This window comes from Nicotiana attenuata, unplaced genomic scaffold (assembly GCF_001879085.1).
Source record: "Nicotiana attenuata strain UT unplaced genomic scaffold, NIATTr2, whole genome shotgun sequence".
Lineage (NCBI taxonomy): Eukaryota > Viridiplantae > Streptophyta > Magnoliopsida > Solanales > Solanaceae > Nicotiana > Nicotiana attenuata.
Window position 1 is genome coordinate 61,139 of NW_017674557.1, and position 15,512 is coordinate 76,650.

The 15,512-nt window shown below is 37.8% G+C and overlaps 1 protein-coding gene across 1 annotated transcript; it reads right to left on the minus strand.

Annotated features, from left to right (window-relative positions):
* Window positions 1–8,661: 8,661 nt before the first annotated feature.
* Window positions 8,662–13,584, minus strand: LOC109218892 (B-box zinc finger protein 22-like). The gene is made up of 3 exons (XM_019383288.1): window positions 13,161–13,584; window positions 10,632–11,039; window positions 8,662–9,530 (listed from the first exon to the last, which is right to left on the minus strand). The coding sequence occupies exons 1-3, from the start codon at window positions 13,341–13,343 to the stop codon at window positions 9,255–9,257; spliced, it is 867 nt and encodes a 288-aa protein (XP_019238833.1). The 5' UTR covers window positions 13,344–13,584; the 3' UTR covers window positions 8,662–9,254.
* Window positions 13,585–15,512: the final 1,928 nt, after the last annotated feature.

Genomic DNA, 15,512 nt, shown 5'->3' on the forward strand with positions numbered 1-15,512 from the left:
TGGGTGCGTTTTGCGAGTTTGACATGCTTTAACCTGAGAGCAAAAATACTTGATAAGAACAAGTGTGAAAATAACGTGTGTTATCAGAATCAGCACTGAAACATTTATTATTATCCTTATCCCCGCGGTAGGCGCCAAACTGTTTACCCTAAAATTCGAGTAACAATTAAACTTGTATTGTGGTTTTAAGGATATGTGATTTAATTCATTGCCAATTGATAAACAAGGAATTAAATAGATAAGTTAAAGAATAAAGTAGATCAAACCAGTGTGTAAGCTAAATGTAACACCCCAGGCTTTAGACAGAGTCCCACGTCGGCAAAACACAAGAGGGATGCTGGGTATATAACTTAACAAGTCTTAGACCCTAGTGACGCTTTTTAAACCCGTGAAGGCCTAGGCCCAGAGCGGACAATATCACTAGCGGGCTAGGCTGTTTCAGATGGTATCAGAGCAACTCTTGTGTCAGCCATGCCGATGGTGTGGGTCAGGGTTCAACTGAGTTTAGGCAAATCCTGGTTACGCGGGGCAAACCTCAGTGCTGAGTCTAGGAAAATCCCATGCAGTGAGGCAAACCTCAACGAGGACGCTGAGTCCATAAGAGGGGGTGTGTGTAACACCCCAGGCTTTAGACAGAGTCCCATATCGGCAAAACACAAGAGGGATGCTGGGTATATAAGTTAACAAGCCTTAGACCCTTAGACCCTAGTGACGCGTTTTAAACCCGTGAGGACCTAGGCCCAGAGCGGACAATATCACTAGCGGGCTGGGCTGTTTTAATAAATCTCGACCTCGACCTGTGACAGCCCGAGGTATGAAAATGGGAATAACAAATAATAAAACAACTCTGATGAACAGTAAGTAAAATAGCAAGAGAGTAATGTGCGTATATTTTCTTATCAGTGAGTAATGATCCATGTCTTACAAATGGATAGGATCCCCCTTTATATAACAAGGGGAGTCCTAAATAAGGTACACTTCTAATTATAGTACGAAATCACATTTGACAACTGTTTAACCGCTGAAGACCAATCCATTCCGAAATTCACGCCGTGATCTCCGGGCGTTGCGGGTATCTCGTTCTTTCCGTTACTAACTCATACCGGCATCATCTCGAAGCATGCCTTCTTCTGACCTCCGTAAGTGTTATCGACCTTGACCTTGGAAAAATTTCGACCCCCAAGCTCGACGTCGTGGCATCACTTTTTCCATCGAAGAACGAAATCGGGTAGCCCCGATTTCCACCGTATGCATCACTACACAAGATTATGGTGATCCGTATCTTTGAAACATCTTTCAATTAGCTTAGTCATCTAAAGAAATGAGAGTTCTACAGTAAAGGTCATTGATTGGTTAATAATTAGATAAAAAGTGAGACAGTTATACACCAAATTAAATCTTTCTTACTCTTGAAAAGTAAGACCTATAACTTACCCCAAGTTTGCTACCTGGAGAGTTTTATTAAACACAATAATCTATTACAATATTACACCTTAAAGTGTGCTGGTCAAAAAACTATTGGTCAGAATAAGCGATTGGCCCTTTTGAAAAATCTCTGTTTGCCTTTTGGTATTAGCTTCCAATCTATACAAAATGTACTTATGAAGGACCAATCTGTTTGGCATTTTTTGTACGTTAAAGAAATTAAAGAAACTGAAAACAGCAACTAAGACGACTTAATAAAATTAGTAGCCTAAATTTAAATTTTAATAAGAGGCTTTATACTTTCTTATATTAGAATTCATATATCATATTAATATAATAATTAATTAATTAATACTATATTATAAGTGGGAAGCCTAAAAGATAAAGTTGAATTACTAAATTACCCAGTAAAAATTAAGCGACTAATTTACCCTTCAATTAAACACTTACTTTTATATTTTTTAAAGTAAGTTTATCTTTCAATTAATTGTAATAATGAAATAAGATAAATAAATCCATACATGGCCGGCTGCAATTCTCACTTATTACACCCTATCAAGGTGTTGGAATTCCTTTTTTTTTTTTTTTTACAAAACAAAGATAATATATTTAAACATTACGGAGTACCATCAATTATATCATTAAGGAAACTACAAGCCTTGAGGACATTCATATTGCCCATCGCGGCTAATCTGCAAGATACATCAGTACTAATGTTTTGTACCAAATACACATAAGCATACTTATCCATTGCTAGGTTATTAAACACAAAAGGGGTTGGCTTATCAAAAAGCTGGTGTTCTTTTGCATGCTTGAGTGCCTCCTTTGCCATCTTATGAGCTACCTTGCATATTCCAATACTTACTGCAACCTTTATGTAACGACTCGACCGGTCGTTTTGAGCCCTAGCACGCCGCTCAGCAGTTCGAGGCTATGAACAACTTCAATTCAGGTATTATGACTTGTACGCATGGTCGGAATTAAATTTCGGGAAGTTCGGAGTTGACTTGGAGAGGAAATTCTCATTTCGGAAGCTTTAAGTTGAGAGAATTGACTAGGATTAGATTTTTGAGTAATTGACATCAGAATCGAGATTCGAAGGTTCCAGCAGGTTCGTATGATGATTACGGACTTGGGCGTATGCCTGGATCGGGTTTTAGGCGACCCGGGAGCGTTTTGGTGCCTATTGTGGAAGTTAACATTTTGGAAGAAATTTCATAAGTTTGGGTTGAAGTGCATTTCAGCGTTATCGATATCCGTTTGGGATCCCGACTCTGGGAGTAGCTCCGTATGGTGATTCTGGAGTTGGGAGCGCGATCGGAAGTGAATTCGGGTGTCCGTGGAGCATTTTGGAGCCATTTGGCTAAAGATAAAAATTTGAAGGTTTTTGAGAAGTTTGACCAGAGGTGGACTTTTTGATATCGGGGTCAGAATCCGATTCCGGAAGTTGGAGTAGGTCCGTAATATCGAATATGACTTGTGCGCAAAATTTGAAGTCAATCGGACGTGATTTGATAGGTTTAAACATCGAAAGTAGAAGATTGAAATTTCTAAAGTTCATAAAGCTTGGATTGGAGGTCGATTCGTGGTTTTAGCGTTTTTGATATGATTTGAGGCCTCAAGCAAGTCCGTAATGTATTTTGGGACTGGTTGGCATGATTGATTGGGGTCCCGGGGGCCTCGGATGGATTCCGGATGGTTAACGGATCGAAAATGAAATTTTGAGAAGTGCTGAAGTTGCTGCTTCTGTCATAACCGCACCTGCGGTTAGTGGACCGCAGATGCAGTCCTCCCATCGCAGAAGCGGCCCAGGGAAGGCCAGGCCAGGAACCGCAGATGCGGCTCCTAAGCCGCAGAAGCGGCTCCGCAGATGCGGCCTGGAGACCGCAGATGCGGTCCCAGCTCTTTGGCCCATTTTCGCAGATGCGGCCCATTTCTCGCAGATGCGGTCCCCTGATCGCAGATGCGGAAATGCTGGAGGTAGTGAGGTTCTTTTAAATCGGGGGTTGGTTCATTTCAACCCCATTTTTCTTCCATTGGACCCGATTTGGAGCAACTTTGAGGTGCCATTTTCACCACCAAGCATGAGTTTTGGAGTATTTGGCATCGTTTCAAGTCTTCGGAAGGGCGTGGAATGCCGGTTATGGATCTTCGGAGCGAGGTGAGTCTCCTTTCTAACCTTGTAAGAGGGAATTGTCCCCATAGGTGAAATAATTGGTTATGTACACCTATTTGTGGGGGCTACGTACGCACGAGGTGACGAGAGTCCGTGCGTAGCTACTAATATGTGTAAGTCCGTGTAGTCTAGGACCCAAAAGGCATGCTATACTTGGAATAATTGCAATCTTATTGACAGTTGAACTTCTTAAATCCTATCGAATTGGTAAAAAAATTTCCAAGAGGATTAAACTTTATTCCTTAAATCATTAAAAGAGAATTGGCTTCTAATGGGGTAAATATTCCCCGTAAAATTCTTAATTTGTTGTTGAGCATGTGTCTCTATGTGTACCTGCGCGCATGTATGGTACGCGAGCAGGGTGATTGTTTATTTAAATTTGACAGCGTCGCATGTATGATTCGCGAGCGGGGAAATAGATGCATCTATGGTTTGGGCCGCTCGACCCTCGGCAGTGCACATTTTAAATATTGTTGGATCGGGCCGTACGACCTCGGCATGAGTTGCGCATGCTTGTATTGCTTGCTTTGATATTTGTTGATACTAATATCTGCTCTCCCGACTTGTGATAATTGTTAATTAATGGATTATGAATCCGGAGACTTTTTAATAAAGAGGAACTTTTACCTGTTTAGTAATTCACTTGAATCTACTGTTGCTCTCAATAAATCCGTGAGTCATCGCATTAATAACATTATTACTGGACCTTTAGCAAGTGTCGAAGTTGCCATCTCGTCTCTACTTCTTCGAGATTAGGCGGGATATTTATTGAGTACACGTTGTTTTCGTACTCATACTACACTTCTGTGCATTTTTGTTGCACAGGCTCATGTACTTCTAGTGGCCTACTGGGCGTAGCAGCATGGATGATACTGAGACTAGGTGAGCTGCATTACTCCAGGCGACCCGCAGCTAGCATAGTCCCTTTCAGTATATTGTATTTACTTTCTGTCCATTTGTATTCCGGACGGATGTTGTATTGTATTGTTTCTTAGAAATAGCTCATGTACTTGTGACACCGGGTTCTGGGGATGTCTATGGGTTTATTCAGAAACTTCAAAAAGTTGCTAAATGTTTCATTATTTATTCAGTGGAATTTATTATGTATTGTTTAAACGTATAAAAGAAGTGATTTTGGAAATATTTAAAACAAGAATTTAATTAAGTATTTTGATTGGCTTGTCTGACATCGGTGTCCGGCGCCATCACGATCCTTAGTGGATTTTGGGTCGTGACACTTTAGAATGCCTATTTAATGTTTTGGAGTTCTTTTCAACTTTCAACAATAATTACAAACTTTAAATTAATATTACTGGGGAAGTGGAAGTAACTCTATACAATTTACATCAACCGTTTTTCATTATTTATTTATTTGTTAAGTTAATTCATGTTCAAATATAAAAAATGGAGAACTAAGTCAATTAAGCAATTGTTCCTCCTATCAAGCCATTGTCATTTTAACAAAAATAGTTCTTCAAATTTGGCATATCTTTCATCATCTGCAACACACAAAACCAGAATATAAGAGCCAAATTAAGTAAATTTAGTTCTTTTTCAGATACTCTTATTAGTGTTTTGCTAATTCTATAGTTTATTAAGGATATTTTACCTTGTTATGCTTCTGTGTAAAAATTCGAAGATAATTCAAATAATAAAAGGAAGTTTTGTGAAATCCATGAAACTGCACCATAAAAAAAATTTAACCTGTTGTGTGGTGCCGTTTATTTCTTTCTTCTATTTTTTCTATCAGTTCTTTAAACCTTACTAAATATATTAATTACAAAATATCGTTCATTTTCTGTTTCATTCCCTTTCCTCTTTTGCTTTTTTATTTTTCATTTTATGATTTGATAGCAATATTTTTATTTTGTTACTTTTTGAGATGTATGGATACATCATCTTCGATTGCATTTTTCATGTTCCTTTAGCATAATTTCTAAATGATCGATGTGATAAATAATCATTTAAGGTAATTTTTCTGGTGCCTTAACATACATGCAAGAACTTACATTTCATTAGAATTTAGTAAAGCTTTACATATAGTATTGCATCCAGAAATCTTTATCTAATTATGTAAATCTAATTATTTCTTAAGTACTATTTTAATAATGCATTAATTAATTGTATGTTTATTATGTGTTCTAGATTACTGTTGTGGTTCTTTATTTAAAAACTTCATCTTTTTCTTTCATTTTTACGATCATCTTTATGAATTCATCTTAGAGTTAGATAGAAAGAAGCCAAATAAGTCAGCTCACGGAGTAAAATTTCAGTAACGAATTTACCAAGATTCATTCACTCTTTCATAACGAATTTCAATAACAGAATTTCAATCCCACCTTTAACGGAACGTTTATGGGATTGAACATTCACTCTGTCTTATTTTCTTTTTTGAACTTTTTTTTTTCTTTCTGTAAAAGAAGAAAAATATTTTAACCTTTATTTAATCATATGATTTTTATTTTTTTTTTGTTTTATAGTCATTTTTATAATTCACCTTAGACAAAAGTTTGAAATATAGATCAATTTTGAGAGAATTCCAGCAAATAATATACCAAGTATTCATAAAATTTTATGGTTGACAGTTCTTTTCATCAGAATTGAACTAGTTAAAGCTTTTTCTTTTTTTGTAGATAAAATTAGTTGAATAGGTTCACCATTGATGAACTTGAGCTTATATCCTTCCTTTTTAAAATTCAGTATTATTAATTTGAGCTTATTCTTTTTTTTTTAAAGAACAAATCGGTGGAATAGGTTAACCATCAATCAATTTGAGCTTATATTATTCCTTCTAAAATTTCATGTCACATACATATTTTAATATTATCTATATTACTTTTAAAAATTATATTAATTGATCGTGCAACACACGTGTTCAGAAACTAGTATGTATGTATATATATTGTCCAAAAACTAGTATATATATATATATATAGGCCAAATACATCGGCAGCCCTTAAAGTTGTTCTCACTTTTCATTAAACACTTTATTTTAAGACAGTTTCATTGGAACACTTCCAATCATATCTCAAATGTGTTATTTAAACACAACTTGATGATGTGGCATAGCGTCGTGTATTACATTATTTTCCTGAACGTGAGACATCATTATTTCTATTTTTCATTTTTTTTTACTTTCTTTTTCCTCCTATTCTTTGGCACATCATCGTCCAGTCACCCCCTTCCCCTCTCTTTCTCCCTTTTATTGCCGGAATTAATGGAGATCGCCGGAAAGATCCCACTATCACCACCAATAAAGAAGCTCTCACCCAATCTGTTTCCTTCTCGAGAAATTGGGCAAGAATCCCCACTATCGCCGGGTTACTTCGAACATTTTAGAACAACACCCACATTTGTCAGATTCGCCAGCAACAAGAATGTCTCAATCGACGAAGACCTCTGCCTCCTCAACGACAAGAAAAAATAGCGTATACCATAAAACTTTAATACACAAAGTGTTTCAGCTCTTGAAACGATTTTAAGAACATTTCCTTTTCCAGGTAGGCCGAATCTGTGGTTGAAAAAATAACAAAATAGTGGCTCAAAATTGATTGATAAAGGCAGAAATAGTTTTTTGGGGATTGACCAAAAAATGTTTGAAAAAAATGAGTTTGGATCTAAAAGAAGAAAGAATTTGATGGTGTGAGAAAGATATGAATGGTATTGAATATATGACTTTAAAAATGACAGAAGAAATGAGCGTGAAAGATGAGGAAGCAAAACATACATGGCCGAAAAATTTATTTTCCGGTGAGGAGGAATCGTTTGGGAAGATGAAAACAAGTGGGTTGGGGGTTCTCGTTTTATTTTATTGGGTGTGGAGATTAGGAGAAAGAAAATGGTGGTAGGTGTGTTCATTGGGTGTGGAGATTAGGAGAAAGAAAGCTGTGTTTTTTCGTTTTGGCAGATAAGACGGAAAGAGAGGTGGGGGGTTTGGTGGGGGGGGCACTTTGGCGAGTGAATTACACACGTCTTATATGGTTGGCTGCTTATTAATTTTATGTTTAAATGACACATTTGAGATATGATTGAAATGAACAAATGGAACGGACTTAAAAAAAGTATTTAAGTGGAAAAAAATTATCGTTTTGGTTCACTCAATACTAACTATACCCAAAAAAAAAAAAAAAAACTCTACCAAATTTTAAAGAATATTAAATTTAAAAATATTTATTAGTAGTTATATTAATATAAAGTATAGTATCATATAATAATATAATAGTACTTCATATTTTTAGGGATCGTTTGGTTGGAATATGATTTATACCGGTATAAGTTATGCCGGTATAAGTTATATTGGGATAAGTTATGCTGGGATTAGTTATGCTGGGATTGTTGTTTATTCATTGTTTGGCATGTTGTATTAAGAATGACAATTGCATAATTTCTAAGAAGAAGGGGTATAAATTATACCGGTGTTAATTACCCCACCTTTTATAAGGTATAAGTTATCCCGGTGTTAAAATTAATACCGGGATAACTTATACCTAGTTTAGTAATCAAACAGAGTATAAGGTGATACTAAATTTTTATACTACCTTTATACCTTCTTATACCTTATACCAGACGACCCCTTAGGGCTTTAAACATTTTAGAAGCCTAAGGCCATGGCTTCACTTGCAAATCCTAGAGCCACCCTTTTACAGTAAAATTTTCATGTGACTGTATATTTCCGCGCCACCCATTGAATTTGTACCAACCTTTTAAAAAAAAAATAGTTGATATCCAATTTAATTTTAAATTTTTGTATAAATACACGTTTCTCTTCTTCTTTGCAAATGCTTTTCTTTGTACTGAATTGTATATTACATTGTTGAAGTCCCAAATACAAGTTCATATTAAAGATTCAATATGATTGAATTAGTTAAGATTCGAATTTCAAGAACTTTAAATTGAATTTCCGAAATTACATTGAAAAGATTGAACTACTACAACTTGTACATTTTGCAATATTTTGTACAATGCAGCTATAACTTCAATAGCGGCCCTAAAAATGGGTATATATAGTAACTACTAATCTAAGCTAAAGGAGAAAAGAAAAAAAAAGCAATGGAGGAAAATGAAGCAAAAACAGATGATATCCATTCATAAGCTGATCATTATCTGTTATATATAGCTACAAGTGGCCACAAACAGCTGTTAGCCACAACATCATTCTGTAACTAGAACTATGAAGCTATTCTTCTGCGGCTAAACTCGAGATCCACAACTTGTAATATTTGAACGATGCATCCATCATACACCAATTTAGCTTACCGCAAGCATCAAAACTGGACTAATTCCAACATTCATGCGATAGTAAAAAAGTAGGCCACCACGGCCACTTCGTTTACCCGTATGCCTGAGCAAGCACTTCCTTCCATCCAAAGACAAGTTTGAAGACGAGGGTAACACCAAATACCCCGAAGAATCCATTGGTATTTTCTATAACATGATTCTTTGCACGACCGCTGGGGCGTTGAGCTAAACCCATACGTTCAGCAGTTATCGGAATCATTTATACGACCAGCCTTGCAAGGAAGACAACTTGAACCAGGAAGAGGTAGACAGTTGCTCAAACTAAACATAAACTACCACTTGTCGCTATATCCTAACATGATCAGTGCCTAAACATTTTATTCAGTACCTAATGTAAAAACTTGGGGAGAATGCGCTAAACGGCCCTTCTCCTTTTGCCAGAACCATTTGATTGTTGATGTTGAAAGTTCTGCATAGAGGAGCAACTAACAACAGACTCTAACACCGCAGAATCAAATGGATTCTGGAGATTTTTCGCCGGCCAGTAAAGTCCAGAAGCTGTAGGTGGCGAAGGAATTCGTGGCACATCCCAACATGTCTCCGGCACCTCAACTAAGCACTCATCACCTTCAACTTCAGCATCTCTTAAGATAGGGGAGCTATCTGATTCTCCAACCATTCCATCGTCAGCCTGATAGATTTCGAGTAATGAAAAAACTAAAATTAGGTACCCCATTGAAACGGGGGTAAAAAATATTAATAGCCCATTGAAAAAACTGAGACATACAAGCATGATATTCAATCTACAGTACAGGTTGTCATCAAAGAGGCAATTCAACAGGAAACTACAGATAGGTGAAATAACAAATATGATGCACGATAGTGCTTTCCAACTACCTCAGTTTCACCCGTCTTATCCTCGCCAAGAGATGGTAAAGTAAAACTCAGTTTTCACCTTAAATAAGATACATCCGCCGATATGCCACCACAGATAAAAATACAGATATATTTTGCACATAGGGACAATTTTTTGACAGCTACACATATTTTCGCATTAGCTGTAACCAGAAGAGTCTGACTACTCTTCATCTATCATCTCGATACTTCTCAAAAGTTAGAACTCCCAGCACCTGAGAGTCTGCCAAAGTGACATAGTTATCCACCAAGACAGCATTAGCAATCACAAAGTCTATGATCTTGGGGTGTCTGGACTTGGTGACTGATGCTGTTGGCATAAGGCTGGCAAGTTTGTACCTAGACCTGCCTTTCCCACTCCGAGATTTTATATGGTAGGTTCACACCTTCCGCGTAAGGTTTAGCTCTATTCAGCTTTAGCTAGTGGAACCAATAGATTAAGTTACCAGACACTTGCCATCAGATGCTTCCTCGTCTCCATATGAAAATGAATTCCTTGCAGTAAGTCAAGTCCTTATTGAGGCAGATACATGTACATACAACTAAACTCAAGAGCGCACATGACTGAAGCATGAATGCCACGCTAACAAAGCTGAAACTGAAGCTTCCCCGCATCCATATGGAAATGAACACCGTGCAAATGCCTTAGTACTGCATGTATACAAAATGACATGCACATAACAAAGGCATACAGGCCATACTCCAGAAGGAGTCCAGAAGGAGACCTTTATGTGTATCCGCTGGTATATACAGCGTGTAACTCTACACTGGATGATGATAGACAAAATACGATCATGTAGAGTAAATTCAAAGATAAAAAGAACTGAAACCCTTATTATCAAAAGAATGAGGAAAAGGGATAAGACATAAATCATACCTTAGATGATCCACACTCCATGTATCCGTAATTCTGATTGAAATCACCCATTCCAAGAAGTTCATCAAACTGCCATTGTGGAATGATTCCAGCCGTAGCACCTCCAACCAATGGAAGAATACCAGGTGCAAAATCCTCAACCCCACTAGGCCGGACCGGTAATAAGTCATTACACAGAGCATTTGATGAAATTGGAGGAGATTCTTTCTCCACCGCCTTCTTAACAGAATGTGAATTCCCTGAGGATGCTGATGCAGCAGGATTGATAGGTTCAAGTCCAACTTTGACTCCGGTCAGCAAAAATCTTCGATGTGCCGAGACATAAGCATTTGCTGTGTGAATAGAAATGTCACATTTTCGGCAGAGCAAAGCCCGATCCTCAAGGCAAAAGAAATAGCCAACAGTTTCCTGTACAAAATAGCATCTCTTACTGTCGGTACAAAAGTGAAATTTCTTTTGGAAATAGGCATGAATTATGTACGAGCTCAATGATGCTGAAGCATGGATACATATATATATATTTTTTGTGTCATTTTGTGAATTGCGATCATGACATGTAGAAGTGATGAAGATTTTCATAGGAGGAGGTGGGACTACTCTTGTTGATCTGATAAAATATAACTGCTTTAGCGCAACAACATATGCCTTGCCACGTGTCCCTGGCTATCAGGAAAAGTTCCATGAATTGCTTTCTCCTACAATTAATTCCCAGGCAATGCAACTTTGCAAGGACGTAAAAAGCTTTAATAATCCCCTAGACCTTGGCTGCTAACCATTCTTACACTGTCTGAATGAAAGTCACCAGCATGACGATGATGCTCTACGAATGCCAGCCCCTAAAAATGAGGGCTCCATCATTAAGAATCGGACACCTTCTGCTTTCCTCTGCTACTCGAAATGGAAAGGCAGAATATGAAAAGGAACACTATATCAAGTCCGAAACACCGGAAAGTAACACATTGAACTTGACATGGCCAGGGGCGGAGCTAGAAGCCCGGCTACGAGTTCGGCTGAACCCGGTAGCTTTTGCTCAAATAGCATATTTGTGTTTAAAAATTCATTAAATATGTGTAAGTATAAAATTAAAAACTTAGCTATTAGCACTCGAAGTCGTTTTGAAATCCAGAACCCTCGAAGTTGCAATCCAGGCTCAGCCTCTAGACATTGATACCAGACAAGTCAAGAAGAGAAAGGCAAACAAGACAGTTCTCAGATCTACGCAAGCAGCATACTAAGGTGAGAAAAGAAATGCACGTTCAAGTTCCACTTGCATCTAAACCTGTTGAATAAGTGTTTCAATCGAATAGAGCACTCTATTTTTTACTGTTCTTGACTTAGTTTAAGGCTGTTCTTTGGTCCTTAAGAATCTGATTTCAGTTGAAAGCACAACTGTTAGTACTAATTACTATTTCAGCATGTTTCTGTGCTCTTCTCAATGCATAAAAAGCATTCAATAATACTCCAAAAATTTCCGCCCAACAAGTGTTTGATATATCTCCTCTTTCATTTTCTTTTTAAATAAGGAAGTGTTTTGACATATTTCCTCTTTTAACTTGCTTGTTGTGTCCTCCTTACTTTGCAGTATTTGTACTGTTCTTTAAGTAGGCATTTGGACATAAGAATTGTGAAATTCAAAAAAGTTCTGAAAATTTTTTCCAAAAGCAAAATGGTATTTGAAATTTAGAGTTGTGTTTGGACATAAAATAAATTTCAGTTTGGGTTGTTTTTGAAGTTTTGTGAGCGAAAATTTTGAAAAATAGCTTTTTGCAGTTCTTATCGAACTAAAGGACAGGAGCAGCGACCCATAATCATTGACGAAGAGGAAGGCTTGGAAAAAGTTCTTCAAATTTTGGAAATGCACCTTCAAATTGAAAATTGAAAATTTTACATTTCGAAGAAAAAGTGAAATTTTTTTCCATCAAATTTTATGTCCAAAGGGGCACTAAGTATCGAGTGTCTTTCTTATCGTCTTTTCTCCAATAAAGCTCTGAAGTCGAAGAGTGACGATAAGTTCCCCTCTATTGGAACGTATCTTCCTCCGTCATTCCAATTTATATGATATTCTTTCCATTTTAGGACGTCCCAAAATATTCCACATTAATCATTTCTATGGTCTTCTTTAGGCCTTTTTCTCTTTCTTTTTGAGTTTTGAAGTGGGAGGGACGGGAGGGGAATGCCAGTATGTTGCAAAGGTCAAAGGTACAATATAGTTGAAGGTAACTAATGAATGAATAACTATAGGGCCTAACTATTATTATCCCAAAAAAGAAGAAGGAGAAAGCGGTACTGCAGCAGCCAGAGTTTAAGTCAAACGTAAATACAACTCCCTAGCTCCGTTTCAAATTATATAATGCAACAAAGATATTTCCTTTGATCCAATTACGGTATCCGACAGACAAAAACCAACAACAGATACAGCAACTATACACTCGAGGAAATACATCGAACACAGGACGCCTCAGACTATACGAACTCAACAAACTGAATATAGAATAAAACTAGCAATAGAAAAATAAAACTCAATGTTACCTGGCAGATGTCACACTTGGGCATGGGTGAAGATGAAGCAGAAAGAGAAACTCTCTGGTGCTTACTAGCAAGTTTATTTGCAGCATGAACTTTATCATCACATGACCAACAAAGAGCTGCCTCGTCCGCACAGCACAAAACCCTCGCCTCTGCTGATTCACACGCGTTACACTGAATCTTCATCCTTTTAAAAATCCACCTTTCCACCCTCCAAAAAAACACAAGCAACAGAGAAAGAAACTACGATCTGCAAAGTGAAATGGTGAAAAGGGGTTGTGGGAAAACTAAAGGGGATGTCATCTGTGTAATAAAGGAAGAGAAAAATGGTGCCTGCCACAACTGCCAAGAGGCAACTTGGATTTAAAAGAGGTGTGTAGTGAGGTGCCGCAGACTGATGTCTTTAACGGGGTTTACGGTTATGTTCCCGAAATGTTGGATTTTTTGGCAGAAAGGCGGTTGGTTGTACACGTGTCAGATGCTAGTGTGTTAACCAGCTGAGCTGGTTAGGGCTATAAGGGGATATCTGGCAGTGTCACGCGCTTGAGTCAGACTCACAAGTGTTGGTCTGAGTTGGGGGAATTGCTGAAATTCGAAGCGTACCGAAGAATCTTTATTTGTGGATAAACAACAAAACTGTGACATCCTCACTAAGCTCAAAGATAACATGAATCTTTATATTTTTATATGTAAGGGTGCTGTTTGAGGATTATAGGCAGGAAAAAAGGGCCCGTGAACAACTACTCCTACTTGTCAGTGAGGAGACTCAAGAGTCAAGACCGCCTGTTGGTGTTACGATGAGACAGATTGTCAACAGTTATGCTGACGAAGCGTCCACGCGTGCGAGAGTCTGTTTGGAGTAGGGGAGTGCGAGGAATTATTTGGTTTAAAATTGCAGGATTAACATTGGGTCTGGATAACGTGTGCCCGGAATTAGATTCGGAGGTTTCTAGGTTGATTTGGTACCTTTTGATGAAAGTTGGCAATTTGAAGGTTTAGAATTTTCATAAGTTTGATCATGGTTTGACTTTATGGCTATCGGGCTTGGATTTTGGATTCGGGACTTGGAATAGGTCTGTTTTGTCGTTTGTAACTTGTCTGCAAAATTTGGTGTCATTCCGAGTTGGTTTGATAGGAAACGGACGCATGGTTGTGTTTCTAGCAATTCTTGAAGTTCATTGTGATTTTCATGTGTTTTGGTTCAATTCGTGATTTCGGATATTATCTTGATGTTTTGATCGTCCGAGCGAGTTCGTATAATATGTATGTACTTGTGTGAATGTTTGGCGTGGAGCCCTAGGGGCTCGCGTGAATTTCGGACGCATTCCGGAGTGTTTGAGAGAGGTACAGATTTTTGCTGGTGTTCTGTGCCACCGTTTTTGCGAGACATCCTCTCTTTTGTGATTCTGGGTTGATGGGGAAGGGACTTTGCATTTGTGAGGATTTTGTGGCATTTGCAAATTCTAGAGGTTCGCTTTCGCGAGATGATTGTCGCTTTTGTGACAAGCCGCTGGGGGGAAGAACTTTGCTTTTGCCAAGTTTGTTGTCGCAAATGCGACATTTGCAGGGTCTGGCTTGGGTCGCTTTTGCGATCCTTTTTCCGCATTTGCATATCCCAGATCACGAATGTGACACCTACAACTTGTTTATAGCTTGGTATTTCGGGACTTTAATTTTATTTATCATATTTTAGAACCCTAGATTCGGTAGGAGGCGATTTTGAGGAGGGATTTTCACATACAACTATTGGGTAAGTGATTTTGATTTAGCTTATTTTGTTGTAATGTTTTAGTTCAAGGCCCTGAGCTTAATTTGGCACTACTTAATGAACTCTCTTATGCTGTTTACATGGTTCTCACATAATTTTTATCATCGACATAGTTCATTTGTCTTGATATTTATTGTGGTTCATTTGTCTTGATATTTATTGTGCTTGTGTTGTAGCCTCGATGGCCATGAATCTTGCATTAATTGTGCTTGGACTGTCTAATAGCTTTTTGTTTTTTCCCGATGATGCCAAAAGGTGGAAGATAGAGTTGGGAGGTGATTGATGTACTGGTCCCAATGTGTTTGTACTGTGTTTACATGTTGTTGTTGATGTGATGTGAGTGTTTATGAATGCCATTACCTGGTTCATACGCACAAAGTTTGTCATCAACAAAAAGGCAGAATTTGTTGAGAATTGGGGTTTTGATGATTAACAAAGTGTGTCCTGTAAACATATGCTAAGAACCACGTCCTCAAGGTGGCCGCTGAAGTATGCTAAGAACCAGGTCCTCAAGGTAGTTGTTGAACGTTCTTACAAGGTAGTAACTTTTGTACAAAGTTACTATAGTCCGAGATTGCTAGAAAAAG

Coding starts and splice junctions, on each gene's coding strand:
- LOC109218892 (XM_019383288.1), bottom strand. CDS start 13,343: ATGAAGATTCAGTGTAACGCGTGTGAATCAGCAGAGGCGAGGGTTTTG. Junction 11,040..13,160: donor CCAAGTGTGACATCTGCCAG/GTAACATTGAGT, acceptor TATTTTGTACAG/GAAACTGTTGGCTATTTCTT. Junction 9,531..10,631: donor TGGAGTGTGGATCATCTAAG/GTATGATTTATG, acceptor GAAATCTATCAG/GCTGACGATGGAATGGTTGG.